Below are 13,964 nucleotides of genomic sequence, written 5' to 3'. Positions count from 1 at the left end.
TGGTTGGTGTTGTGATGGTGCCTCTGTCCTACTGCAGGAGGTCTACTGGAGAACAATGTCCATGTTAAAGTCCTTCAGTTTCACATCCAGGATGGTGACAGGGCTTCAGAGAACAAAGACACGTTTAACAGACCTGGTTCTGCAGGAAGTCACCTCACACACGTGAAGCTCCCTAAAATGACCCAAACCTGCTCCGTAAGGAATCGTTTTCTAGTCTCATTGAAGACGATAACGGTTTAAGAAGCTTTGAAACCACTTGGTTTCACCTTCCCAGGGACTTCTGCATGAGGAAGCCCAACTGTGCCACGTTTCTTTTGGATTTATTGGGCGAGGTGGTTTTTACCTGCGTATCTATGGAGGTCTCCAACATTTCATTTTTCACTCCGAGCTCCACAATCTACCGGCTAGTTTGCAATCTGCAGGTTGGAGCCCCCTGATGTCGGGTATGCTTCAGGCTACATAGTAGAGGTTCAAAACATCGGACCCGATCCAAAATGGGTTCATAGAAAAACTGCCCAGTCCTGATGTGCGGAGTTCATTTTAAAAGAAAAATAATCCCCCACTGGTACAAACTCTAGGACAATTAGACCCGATGCAGAATGTGATGCTACTTTTTCCTGCACTTCCCATCTGACAAAAATTCTCAAAGTTTTCTTGTGTGATGATGACATATCAGAAGTGATAAATTTGCCTGGAGTTGAAGACATGGACACAGACCTGAGACCTGCAGTGAGAACAGAACGGTAGCTTCCCCGTGGACACTGATAATAATTTGGACTTGAGGGCAGCCAGATGGTTTCTGTCTCAAATATTCATTAGCTGGCATAAGTGTTTGAGCTATGAAAATATAATACAAAATAAATGTGCTTTTTTTTTTTCCTTCTTTCTTTTAAACAACATGCATATTTGTGATACTTTGTTCACTGAAGCATTGCCGCCAAGATGTGGAGCGAGTCGGACATTTCATGGTACAAAATTAACGTGTCAGTTCTCTGGTGGATAAAATTTGTAATGGAGACGGTTTCTGAATGATGTCCAACATTTCTTTGGTATTTCTCTGACATTTGTTCTTAATTATCAAGAAACATATCTAATCAATCTGTCTCAAGTTAATATGAGCTGAAAATACTGATCAGTCCGGTTCCGGGCTTCAGCCAAGTGCACAAAGATGTGAGGACCTCTACTATGTAGTCACGTGAGCATCCATTCGTCTTACCTGAAATCTGGGCCAATGCAAGAAAGAGAAAAACAGACTCCATGTGGAGATTTAGTTTGGAAATGTAACAAACAGTTTGTGTATTAGACTGATCCACTGCTCCAACTAAAGTCACTGTTGACTGTGGAGATGAGGACTTGTATTTATTCTACAGCTGTCAGTCTATAAAACCCACATAAAACTTTCATTAGTTTGGTTTTTAATACTCGAGTCCAATGATGGTTTAAAATTGACCTATAAACTACCAGAAAAGAAAAATAACCATGACTGACGCTGGGGGCTAAAGTATGAACTTCAGTTAAAATACAACTCAAAAAGAGGATTCATCTAGTTTCAGAGTTAATATATTAAAAAAGAAAAAACAACACAGAAGAAATGAGAACTCTTCCAAACAACAGAGTTAAGGGTTTCAAATGTGGACATCTCAAGTCTTGATGAGAAAATATCAATTCTTACTGCATTTTAAGGCCTCAACACATCTGTTCCTCTGTCCTTAACCTGTTCAAGAGAGATCATTAACACCAATGTAAAAGCAGAAATCATCTCGTCAAACCACAGAAAGAAGCTATGACCGAACTGCACGAGAAGACCTAAGAAGGAAACATAAATAAATACATCTGTTTTTGATAGACTCCAGGGGGTTACAATATTAAGGCAATGCAGTAGCATGTTCTTGGTGTTTTCTCTCATGGGTTTCTGGACATTTAAAAGAAAAGCAAAGATCACATTCAATTAAATAAACTCATCATTTGCACATGAAGTCAAACAAAACACTTCTTTAGGGTTTCTGCATCCACAAAACCTTCCACACATCCTTCCCAGACAACCTGTTTTCCTTCTACCGTGTTTAGTTTTTTTTAAATAGGCAGGAAACAAGCAGACTGTTGCCCCCCCCCCCCTCCCACCCCCCACGCCTCCCCCTGCTGCAGCGGTGCAGTAGTACAACCTCGTTTAGAGCATTCTCTCAGTGTATATTTCCCCCTGTACAGTCATTGCAATGCTCAAGTTTGCCACTAAAAAAATGAAATCCCAGGACTTGTGGGCCGGTAACGTGGCTGCGCTGGGCAAAATTAAATAAAACAAACTAGAACTCAAAATAAAAAAAAACAACCCACTGATTAATGATGAGGGGAAATAAGAAGGGAGTAAAGAGTGTGTGGTCCAGAGGATAGGTCACACCTCTCTAGTGGATGTAGGCTCTGTACACGGCAGAGATATCGTTGTCCGACTGGTCCAGGGCCTTGGCCCTCTTGTAAACCTGCACATGAACAGAGAAACAACAAGGTTTTACTTGCAATGCAAAGGCTTCACCCTTATTCTTATAGCATGTATTCATAGAGTGGAGATGAGATACTCGTTGGGGGGTGCAGCTGTGGGTTGGACTGCTAGCAGAGCTGCTAACATTAGCATCCTTACTACATTCAGGTAGGATGCGTTTTGAAAGGTACCCCTCCCCCTACCCCCCACACACACACCCCACACACACACACACACACACACACACACACACACACACACACACACACACACACCAGACACGCAGCAGAGCAGAGAAATGGACAAATAAGTACGACTTTCATTGACAGAAAAATGCACGAGCAACAGATGCACATAAACTTAATAAATAGTAGTTACTGGACATATGTGGCACTCTTAATGCATCCTCAATGAATCCACTGAGATTCTTTAGCAGCATGTGGAACGTTCATTTTATAGTAAAACAGAAAAAAAGATGCAATCTAAGATTCATCCCACTAATAGATATTTTGCAAAAAGGACACGTTCCTCTGCGTTTTGGCCTCTCATCCATGCACACCTTTCAGCTCACTGAAACAGATTCTTTTTAAAAATGCCTTCTCAAGTGCTATTAAAAAAATTTAAACGGAGGTGGCAAAAATCCATCAAGAAAATTATCTGTATTTGTGTTAATTCGTCTTAATTGTTAACTTTTCATTACAGAGCCCAACAGAGTACACAAAAAAATAAATAAAACAAAATGAAAGAACCAGAGCACACAGTTGTACCTCATTGGCAGCTGCAGCCATCGGGGTTGGATGGTTGGCCATGTCGCCCATGGAGATGGCTAGCCTCAAGTCCTTCTGAATATGTTTCAAATAGTAGTCTGGTTTAAAGTTGCCTTGTAAAATATCTGGAAGAGGCAGGAAAAGAGGTGATTATAAAGCCAACTTTAAAAGATGGCAGTTTGTTTGCTCAAAACTCAAAAAGGAGAAAATTAACACAAACAGTAAAAAAATAATAAAAGGTACATGTAAGCCAGTAAACAAGTGAAATCAAACCTCCTGTGCTGGGTTGACTTACTTTGGCATTTCTGGTCCACAAAGGTGCTCGCCATCTGGCCCTGGCACAGGATGTCCAGGAAGGTCTGCTGTGATTGGCCAGTGGCCTGTGCCAGAGTTAGCCCTTCTGCAATGGTGGCCATGAAGCTGCCCTGAACCATGTTGAGGATCAGCATCATCCTCGCTGCATTCCCTGCTTCACCTACACACACACACCCCCACCCACAATCATTACCAACTAATGTACACGCGTGCTATCTGGCAGGTTGGACATGAGAAAAAAATAAACCAAAACTAGGCAGTAATCAGACGTGAGCCTTAGATCTGAAATGTCAGATGCATATTAAAGGTTAACGAGTATCAAATAACACCGCGTCATTTGCAGGTTTGCAATCTACCAACAACCAACTCTCATTTCATTGCTGTCAATGAAAAGTACCTGAAAACAAACAAAACGTTTTACTGAATATTGTAAAGGAACCTGCCGAAACTTGGTCGGCAACTCCATCAACAAAAGGATGGTTCTAACTCAAGAGAGAAGTTTCCTGTCTGTTTTAAGTGACATCTGCTCATGAAGGTGTCAACCAGTTGGTCTCAGTCTCATTATTCAGCAGAATCCCAAAGATGGTTCTCAACACCTGGCTTGATCCAGTTCATTCAAACATTGTCCTAACTGCTGCTGAATGTCCTGTATGACTGCACACGTCACCACATGCATACCCAGGAAGAAGGAGGTCTTGCCCATGGCCTGGAAGCAGCTGCTGCAGTCCTCGTACACCGTTCTGTCACCAGCTGCCAGGATGACCAGCATCCCTTCGTTGGAGAGCTGCTGGCTTCCTGCCACCGGAGCCTCCAGGAAGCGGCCGCCCCGCGACGTGATCACCTAACATTCAAACATGGGATCATATGAATACTGGACAATGGTGCAGCTGCTCTTGAATATTTCAGATGGAGGGAAAAAAAAAGCCACAATTGTTTTGAGGGTTGGAAACGTGTTTTAAAATCGTCCTTATTTTAAGGGCGCAGGATTTCCGGCTTTGTTGGCGTGTACCTGAGAGAGTTCTGTGATGGTCTCTGGATCGACGGTCGACATCTCCACGTAGCATTTGCCCGGCCTGATTCCCTGAAGCACTCCACTGGGTCCCAGCACCAACTGCAGAGCAACAGACAGGACTCGCTGTCACACGTGGAACGTCTTTGAGCTGTTAAAGTGGCGTTCATACGTTTACTGACTTTTACATTCGGAGAAAGAGCTGTGGTACATGATATTGCAATATTGGGCATTATGAATATGATTTAGGGGCTTCACTGACTGCAACAAGCAGGATGGCGTCTGTTCCAGTCCGACAGTCGGCAGATAAACAGTTATACTGTGTGATACATTAAGCATCAACTCTGAAGTCTTCAGATCCAGTTGCTGCCACTCGCTTTCATGTTTAAAACAAAGATATTTGTGACCGACATCAGCGCTCACTGAAGTCCCTTCTCTGTTACAGAGGGACAAATACGGGTTTAATAGACAGAGTCGCCTTCAGCTGGCTTTGTTTTACGAAGGATTCTCAGGTCCAGATCCCTCCAAGTTCACAGTCCTAAATCCACTTCATACAGAATCTCAGCCAAAGTTAGGATGTGCCAGAGAGAATATTCTTGACTTGAGTGAGGACCCTTTCAGTCCCATTTAGCTGCCTGCTGGGCAGGTGAGGAGAGCAGCTCTCTGGATCTTCACATCCACCCAAGCCTCATCCATCTTTGCAAAAATATGCTTGCTTGTACCGTTAACCAAAACTGTCCATAACAGACCCCCTTGCAGCTTCTGAAACTGGTCCTTTGTGATTAGTGGGCAAATGACAAGTCACAATCTGACCTAGTAAGTGAGCAAGATGACAATAGACACGAGACAGCATGTTAAACTGCTGCCAGATGGATGACAAGCGGCACACGTTCAGTTGGTTGGTTGCTCATGAACCAGGATTCAACACTTTACCAGGAAGTTGAGCTGGTACTCACATCCCTGGCAGCCTTTGGGTCGGAGACGCAGGAGAAAGTGATGTCACACATGGAAGCCACCTCTGCAGGAGTCCGGCCTAACCTGGCCCCCTCCTGGATGAACAGGTCACACTGAAACACACCCAGCAGCAGTCATCAGCACCACCTACCTGATCCTTCTATGTCTGACAACATATTCTCACTTTATTGAAAGGTTATATTTACGTTACTCATCAAAAGGCACTGTGTGTCCTTGAGGTCTAACAAACCTGGTTGGTCAATTTCCTTCTTCATAAAACATCAGCAAATCTGCTTTGCATGGTTCACATACAGATTTACTACAAATAAAATAAGCCTGTGATTATTTCAGTAATACTGATTTAAGACACTTTAAACATAGTTTATTATACAACAAGGAGTTCCAACACAGCGATCTGATTGGTCAACTGAACATTTGGAACACGCTCAAATCACCATAAAGCACACCGTGCCCGTCATTAGTACCCGTACCGTAACACCACAGATAGTCACGCACTCCTAGCGGCGGCTAGCTGGACCGGACATGTTTAACACGACACGGTGCTAAAAACGTAAAAATATATGACTCCATTGATATCTTTTTTTCAGCGGATATCTTACTGGCTGAGCAGTTTAGTGTTTCTATGTGCTGTATTTATTCAGTTTGAGAATCCATCTCTACCAAGCAATGAAACAGACTGAAATCCATGTTGCTAGGTGGTTGCTAAGGGTCAGACTACTTACTGGAGTGGTAAACATTGAAGACATTACATTCGCTTGTACTGAGGCAACTGAATGTTTTCCAGTTGTTAGTCATATCCCATATATTGCCATGGAAACGGAGCTCCCACTAACAAATAGTTTTATATTTTGAGAACAAATTGCTCCATAATATGAACACATTTAGATTACATATTTTACTTAGTTGGTAACTTGTTGTATAATCACAATATTACAGGAGGGGGTGTGCTTTTACGTGGTTATATGAATAATGTAATATTGCTTAAGTATCACTGTAGTTGCTTCAGACTGCAGCCGCTGTGTCACGCTGACTGGATGTTGTAATACCTTTTCTGCTGTGCGGTTCCACACTGTGACAACATGACCCATTTTCAACAGGTTGGAAACGATGCCGCTGCCCATCAGCCCCAGACCCAGGAAGCCTATCCTGGAGGGCAAAATCCAAGACGAACAAACAAATGAAAACACAAACAAACAAATAACAAAAAGGTTCCTAAATGACTACAAAAACAATAATAATAATAATAATAATTTAAAAAAAAGAGTGATTGTTATCCTAAGTAATCTGTTTCTAGCTAAGTGTAGGAGGTCATTTTGATAATGGTGTTCAGTGGGGCTGCACTGAGGATGTGTTAATACCTTTTATCTGTTGGTGTGATGCTGCCATTGATGGCTGTGCTGTCTGCTGCTTGGATAGATGTTGACCCGGCGTCCTGCACAATCAAAAGCAACTCCATCAACATCACACTCAAATCATAAGAATCCTCAAATTCCTTCACTGCATTTTATGTGCAACATGTCACTGAAAATGTTGTCATTTAACATAGTACTGTATACGTACAATGTAAAAAAACAAAAACTCCAATATTAAATTGAACATTTTGACTGGTTAGTTTTATAAAAGTCACATGTAGCTTTACCTCTTCAATGATCTTCAGGCGCTTGCTAATGGGTTCCATAGATGAAGCCGGCTGTGACAGAGAAACAGACCAACACAACATAAACATCAAGCCAAGTTCATTGTATCTTATTTACAACTATGTCGTGACAGAATTAGATAGTGAGAACTTTTATAAAATATGTATTAACTGGTGAGTTGAAGCTCAATTTTTGAGCCTCTCGGGTTTAATTTCACAAATATCAATAATCATACATCCACACAAACACGTGATCGATATTCAGTCCAGCAGTGCAATAGACACACTAATTCTTCCATAACGCTATATTTTAAAAGATTATGGTCAACTCAGATCTTAGTCATTTACATCTGTGGTTCACTATTAGACTTGTATTAAAGTCCTGAGCGCCTGGCACATCACCACGTTCTCACGCCCTCAGAGCTGGGAGAAGGTCCGGCCTCATGGGCCTCCATCCCGGGCAGCTGCAGGGCACAACAGCACGGCTGAAATACCAGCACCATATGTTTTTCCAGATTCTGCCATGTCTGCCTTTCACCAACAGTAACCCTGAATATCCTCATCTCAACCACATTCACTGATGAAATAAACTTACACACAGAAAAAAGAAATGAAAATATAAGTAACACTCATCACTTCACCATCAGGTTGACAAAGAAAGAGGATTCATGAGAATTGCCAGTGTTACATGTCCACATAGGTGGTTGAGATCGGTGCCTCTGGGTAACTCCGCTTTAACGTGGAGATGAGCATGATGAAGGCAACTCAAAGTCCTGGGCTAACATGTTGTCTATTGATTTATTGGAGACCAATACGAGACTTAAGTCTCACATTGATATCAAATAAGATGAAATGTGAAGTGCTAACAGACAACAGAAACAGAAAAGAAAAAGAAGTCAGTGTGCAGATGTCATAATGCTGAGCAGCGTGCTTCTTCTTACCTTCTCAGACTGACTGAGTAGGAAGTGATGAAAGTGTGGGTCGTCCTTCACAGGCTGCAACACAAGAGGAGTTCAGTGGGAACATGCTCATATGGATATAGAGATAGAGTGTCCAGAAACCCTTGAATCTACACTGTAAAATCACAGCGTCCTCAACATGGTAGAAACTTCCATGATGGTCTAGAATTCCTGGAAAACCAATTTGGGACTGGTTCCATCTGTGGCCCCAAAAATCTGATTCTGCCCTGAAGCACTGATGATGAAAGGCTACTTACAAATCATGAATGATCCTCATTTCACAGATACATGTTACAGTTATCTCTCCAAATTACAATACTGACAAATTTACATAACCAGTCTGCAATGTAGGAGAAGTTCGGTTTCAGTTTCAGCTCTCGTTCGGGCCATTGGGACACAGCTGTCGTTAGCTTGCCTACAGACGAGGACCAGCTGCCCACAGCTGAGCCTTCAACGGGTGTCCAACCCACCAAACGAGACCCGACGCAGGTGACCGGATCCCCGAGTCCGTCTGAAGGGCGGTTGGAGTACTCACACCGACGCAGGCAGGGTCGTCGGCCGTCATCACTATCGTTCTTAGCTATAACTAGCTAGTTAACGAATGGCTTTGTTTGGATGCCCGGTGCAAACATAAGAGGTGCTTTAACAAGTCAGGTCTTTAGTAATGTGTAGAAATAATAATGTAAAAGAGTAAATAACACCTGTAGCAGCGTCCAAACTGAAAGCATCTTGACCACGTAAACAAGGACGTCAACTGCAGTATCACATTACAGCAAGATATCCATCACAATATTGGACATATGGAGCATTTTTAACATTGTGATGTAATATTGTTGGGCTGGTTATCAGCTGCCCAGATGTTGAAATTGAGTATGGAAATAACTGACGTGAAAACCCCTTTTTAATTTTGTTTGTTTGTGTAAATTATGAGTCAGGAAATATGTTCCAACTTGGCTGAGATTAACTTACAATCAGCCGCTGCAACGCGTTATCAATACATCTGACAATTATTGCATTTAATAATTGATGGATTGTTCAATGTATAACACGTCCAAAGAGTGCTCGGGACCAAGATTACGTTTGATCACAGCCCATGTTAGCGAATGTTAGCAGGACCCTTCCAACACTACCTGCTAATATTTGCACCCACTGCCGTGCAAATGTTGCTATGACAACATTGGGGAGATGGCCCCGAGTTGCCTGCTTGTCTTCAGGTTATATTGATGACAATTTATGTAAGGGTTTTAATCAGTGAATCAATCAAGAGCAAACTTTTACAAATAAAACATGCTTGGTACAGTTAAGTGTTCGTGATGACGGGCTGACAGTCACAGGTTAGCGTCTATACGTTAGACGTCAACGTTTAGAACTAATAATCTACTAATATAGAAATAATAACTAATAAGTTCTATACTGAATGTTACGCAACTCTTCCAGCCAATACCGCAAAATGAATTAAGACTGGAGTAAAAAGGAATTGTATGAAACTTTACTGTGTCTTAGCAGGCCAGATCGAGGAAAGAATCCAACTTTTAGAGAGATGTCACAATCTGTCTCATGGAAGTGGAAACTGAGCAAGTTTTTACAAACTCGCAGCTACATGGTTCCATTCCAGCCAATCAAAATAAAATGTAATTAATCAGATTTAGATTTCTAAAGCAGCAAAATATGACCATAAAACAAGCGCTGATTTTTGACTCGCATGTTACATTAGTCTACAAAGAGGAAATGGTTTGTGTTGCATAGATTGACAGCTGAAACCAGGAAGAGGGCTGATTCTGTTTTCCCTTCACAAGCTATAATGAAGGCAGAACTACATTCAGTGACAGAGATGATGAACTACCTCCTCTCTGATGATGGAGAGGAAGACCTTCTGGAAGTTTGATATTCTGAAGATGTTGCACTAGAACTGCAACAGCAAAGTAGTGGACACACACACACACACACACACACACAGGTCAAGACTGGGAAGGGTGGGGGCAGGAGGGATGGGGGGGGGGGCGCTCTCTTTACCTCCACATACTCCTAAAAAGCAGGAAGCTGACCAGTGATTGTATTTCTGTAGGTAAACCAATCAAAGCTCAGCCTGGTTTGAGCTTTTGCATTCAGAGTTTCTGACCATCACACAGCAAGCAAAGAGTTTCAGCAGTCAAACGAAGCACCAAACAGGTCAGAAGGGAAAAGGTCTGCAGTTGTTGGTGAATTAAAGCCAAAGGTTAAGGTCAGGTAGAAGAACAGCAAGGCAAGGCAGGCTTGGTGGGAAGGGGGTGGGGGTGGGGGTTCACCTACACTGCTTTCCCACTTGAATCCTGAGCCAGGTCCAGCCCCCAGCCTCTCAATAGTGGACGGCTCGGGGTCAGAGTCAGTTAAGTCCTTAAGGAGGAGAAAGACACATTTCACCTTTAAATGAAGGGGTGACTGTAGAGTCCACGAGTGGGAGACGTTCCTCTGGTACCGACGGAGGAAACCATGTTGAGCAGCACATTTATCTTCAGTTACTACCGGCGGTGACAATGCACAGTGAGAAAGAGCCTGGAGCTGTTGGCCCGACTCGGGAACACAACAGGTCCTAGAAATGGATTGGGCATGTTTCCACCTGAGCAAGTTTAGTACGAGGAACGTTACTGCAAGAGGAAAAGGACTGTTTTTAACCACCACACTTTCTCAGGAGGAAACTCATTAAGTTCCTGGTACCTGGATTAGGTGCAACTAACACCGAGGGAAACGTTCTACATGTATTTGCTGTCATGAAGCTGCAAAGCTGAATTGAACCGGGCTGAGAACACTTTACATTTAACAGACTTTGCAGGTTTAATTGAGACAATTTCATCAACTTGCTTTTTGGGGAACGTCCGGGGTTGGGTACCCTTCACGGATCTTCAGTACTACTACAGATATCGTTACTTCCATACCGGTTCCTGAACAACCATTTCTTCAAAACCAATCTTATAAAATTCATTTGAACAAAAAAGGAAATTACCAAACACATAAAGCTTCAAATCTGTAGTTGTGATTTAGTTTAGAGGGGAGAGTTTAACGCTGTCGCTACGGTAAATAACGTGTCCTATAAATGACTCACACGCAGGCTATAGATAAACATTACACTTTGCTGATTGTCCCTAAAGAAAAAAGGACTGAAGTTGTGTGTCTAATCCCTAATCTATGTTGAAAGATGAACTGTGAGAAATCAATAACCTTCTCAAGAATAAAGCTGCCAATCCCAGCAGACCAGCCAGTGAAAGGATCTGGATCGCTCCATGCACTAAAGAAGGAGGAGGTTGAGATCTGATGTAAATCCGTGTCCCCATTTCTGTGCTTCTTGTTTTCAGTTCCTGTTTTACCATCTTATTTTCTGTTTTAAACGGTGGACTATTTCATTAAAACCCAATTGTCTTGATTGGAAAATGTTTCTTACTACTCAGTGTGCTACTGACCTTCTCAGAGGGGTCCTTCAGGGCACTGAGATCTTCATCATCCTCCTCCAGTATTTTCAGAGGCTTGGTGGGAGTCTTCTTTCCTTTTGAGTCTCCTTTCCCATCCGAGTTCTAAACATTTTTTTTTAAAATCACATATCATCATTTTGTGCTGCTTTTCTAAATGGACAAGAGTTCTCAGCTTTCTAACAACTTTTTCAAATCAAGCATTGGCACTAAAAAGAAACCTGCCTGTACACCAAGCAACTTGGTCTGCTACCAATTTCTTAAAATATTATTTTGTGCTATTGTTGCGAGATTTTTAAGAACCAAACATTTTTTTCTGTTAGAATAAATGTGCCTTGACATAATTCTCTGAGATCTATGGTCTTTGATACGGCTCAACTCTACCGTTTCCTCTCCTACACATACGCCAGGAATCACACTTTACAGGTTCATGAATAACCGAGGAGACACACCGAGACACTTTTAACATAAGGGCCATTGGACTCAGCCAGTCGGCAATAAATATTCCTCCAACCGCCCCTCCTGAAGGACAACCATCACCTGTTCTTTCCCCTTCGCTTTCTTCAGGAAGTCTTCCACTGCATCAACTGCCTGCTGGAAGCGCTTTCCTTTGTTGATCTTGATCATCTCCTCTTTGTGGGGGTGGTACGGCTTCAGCTGCTCCACTTTGATCCAGGCACTGGACGGATACACAAAAACACAAGTCTTACACATTTGGTGGAGAAGGTGCTGCAACAGTGTGAACAGCTGTTTTATGATCGTCCTCACTGGTCTTCAGTTCCAAAGAACTTCACAAAGTGGCATTTCTTGCCCCGGGGCTTCTTCAGGTCCTTGGGAGGGCTCACCACCTGAAACAAACATGTGGTTTAGTTGCAACATCTGCATTATATTGACCTACTAGAATTCATTTTCATCCAGCTGGTGGCGGGTCGTGACTCCTTACCTTTCCTGGCCATGGTGGGTAACGACCGAGCTTCCCCCTGAAACGAGAGGGATTCATTTAGTCCTGGGACTTGTCTTCTAACACAAAGACACACGTCACACTTGATTGTACTGTAATGGACCACATAATATTCTGGTATTCGGTGTCCATATCTCTGAATATTTTATTATCGAGCACAGACATCAGAAGTAGTGCAGCTGCTTGAGGTACCAACATGTTTGAGTTTGGAGAACTTCTGAAACGAAACCACCTGAACACGATGAGCAGCCTGTGAAGTGGACCTGTTGGTACCGTGTGAATAAAGATGAACCGTGCTGTCCTCCGGGCAGACAACGAACAGAGGACAGGTTTAAAACGTGTCCCCAACACAGAAAACAACGAGCTGCGGTCCTCGGTCACGTTTCTGTCTTCTCTGAACCTCCATGAGGAACCGAACCGAACCGAGCCGAGCCGAGCCGAGCCGCCTGACAGGAGCTTCCGCCCGGGGACAGAACCGCTCACAGACCACAACATGACCACCACAGGAACACATCAAGTATTTGAAGAAGCCTTGTTTAAAAAATAGAAATAAAAATAAATAAAAAAAAACGCGCCTGCGCAGGACGTCAACTCTAAAAGAGAAGTTCGGTTGAGGGTTAGCTCGTCGGCTAGCTGGCGGCTAACGGCCCGGTTCGGTCTGTTTGGGTCCACCGAGGACGGACAGCTTCCTCCAGACACGTGACACCGAGCAGAACTAGTACAGCTGGACCATGAACACAACACCACTCTCCCGGAGCGAGCAGCACCAGAAGCTGAGGACATGTTAACTCACCATACCAGGTCTCCGATCCGCAGATGCACCGTCGCCATCTTACAACTTTAATAAACCGTCGCACGGACCGAGGAGGAGGAACACACCCACTAATGACGTCATTAGTGTCCTGACGTCACATCCGCCTCCGGGCTGCTGCTGCTTCACAGCACGACCTGTCTGTATTAACAGCTGTTCAGTCATATCACAAACTACCACCTTCATATAATACATGGTTCATATTGTGTTCACACTTAATATTTAACGAGATTTAATAAAACAATAAAAACAAGAGGCATCAATGTTTAAATCATTTTATTAATCCAAATCAACAGTCACGCAAAGCCAGTGCTTCTTCAGGAGGACTTACTGCCACCTATTGGCGGGAGTCCTGCAGTACAAGTACAGAAGTACATGCAGTAGATGCACGAACGTTTATGTGTGCATATATATATATATATATATATATATATATATATATATATATATATATATATATATATATATACGTGTATGTGTGTATATTCACAACCCATGGGTCCCTCAATCTCTCAGGGTTTTAGAGGTCATATCCACAGACTTATTGAGAACGGATCTTTGGATGTTAAGGAATTTATCAACATCAAAAATCTGTATAATCAGCATCTATCATACATA

The 13,964-nt window shown here is 42.8% G+C and overlaps 1 protein-coding gene across 2 annotated transcripts; it reads right to left on the bottom strand.

Annotated features, from left to right (window-relative positions):
- Positions 1-2,122: 2,122 nt before the first annotated feature.
- Positions 2,123-13,415, bottom strand: glyr1 (glyoxylate reductase 1 homolog (Arabidopsis)). 2 transcript variants are annotated; one of them, XM_069709957.1, is made up of 16 exons: positions 13,329-13,415; positions 12,518-12,554; positions 12,343-12,422; positions 12,115-12,253; positions 11,569-11,679; positions 10,424-10,507; positions 8,117-8,170; positions 7,179-7,229; positions 6,898-6,971; positions 6,586-6,685; positions 5,521-5,631; positions 4,565-4,666; positions 4,234-4,396; positions 3,536-3,715; positions 3,241-3,365; positions 2,123-2,474 (listed from the first exon to the last, which is right to left on the bottom strand). In XM_069709957.1, the coding sequence occupies exons 1-16, from the start codon at positions 13,364-13,366 to the stop codon at positions 2,400-2,402; spliced, it is 1,524 nt and encodes a 507-aa protein (XP_069566058.1). In that variant the 5' UTR covers positions 13,367-13,415; the 3' UTR covers positions 2,123-2,399. The 2 variants fall into 2 exon arrangements, with proteins under 2 accessions (XP_069566058.1, XP_069566059.1); XM_069709958.1 differs by lacking the exon at positions 10,424-10,507.
- Between the last annotated feature and the right edge of the window lie 549 nt (positions 13,416-13,964).

Source organism: Brachyistius frenatus, unplaced genomic scaffold (genome assembly GCF_029030835.1).
Source record: "Brachyistius frenatus isolate BFR_SWC_R1_liver_20210118 unplaced genomic scaffold, ASM2903083v1 Contig_87, whole genome shotgun sequence".
Lineage (NCBI taxonomy): Eukaryota > Metazoa > Chordata > Actinopteri > Embiotocidae > Brachyistius > Brachyistius frenatus.
The sequence above is the reverse complement of the archived record's forward strand: the minus strand, read 5'-3'. Positions and strand labels throughout refer to the sequence as shown.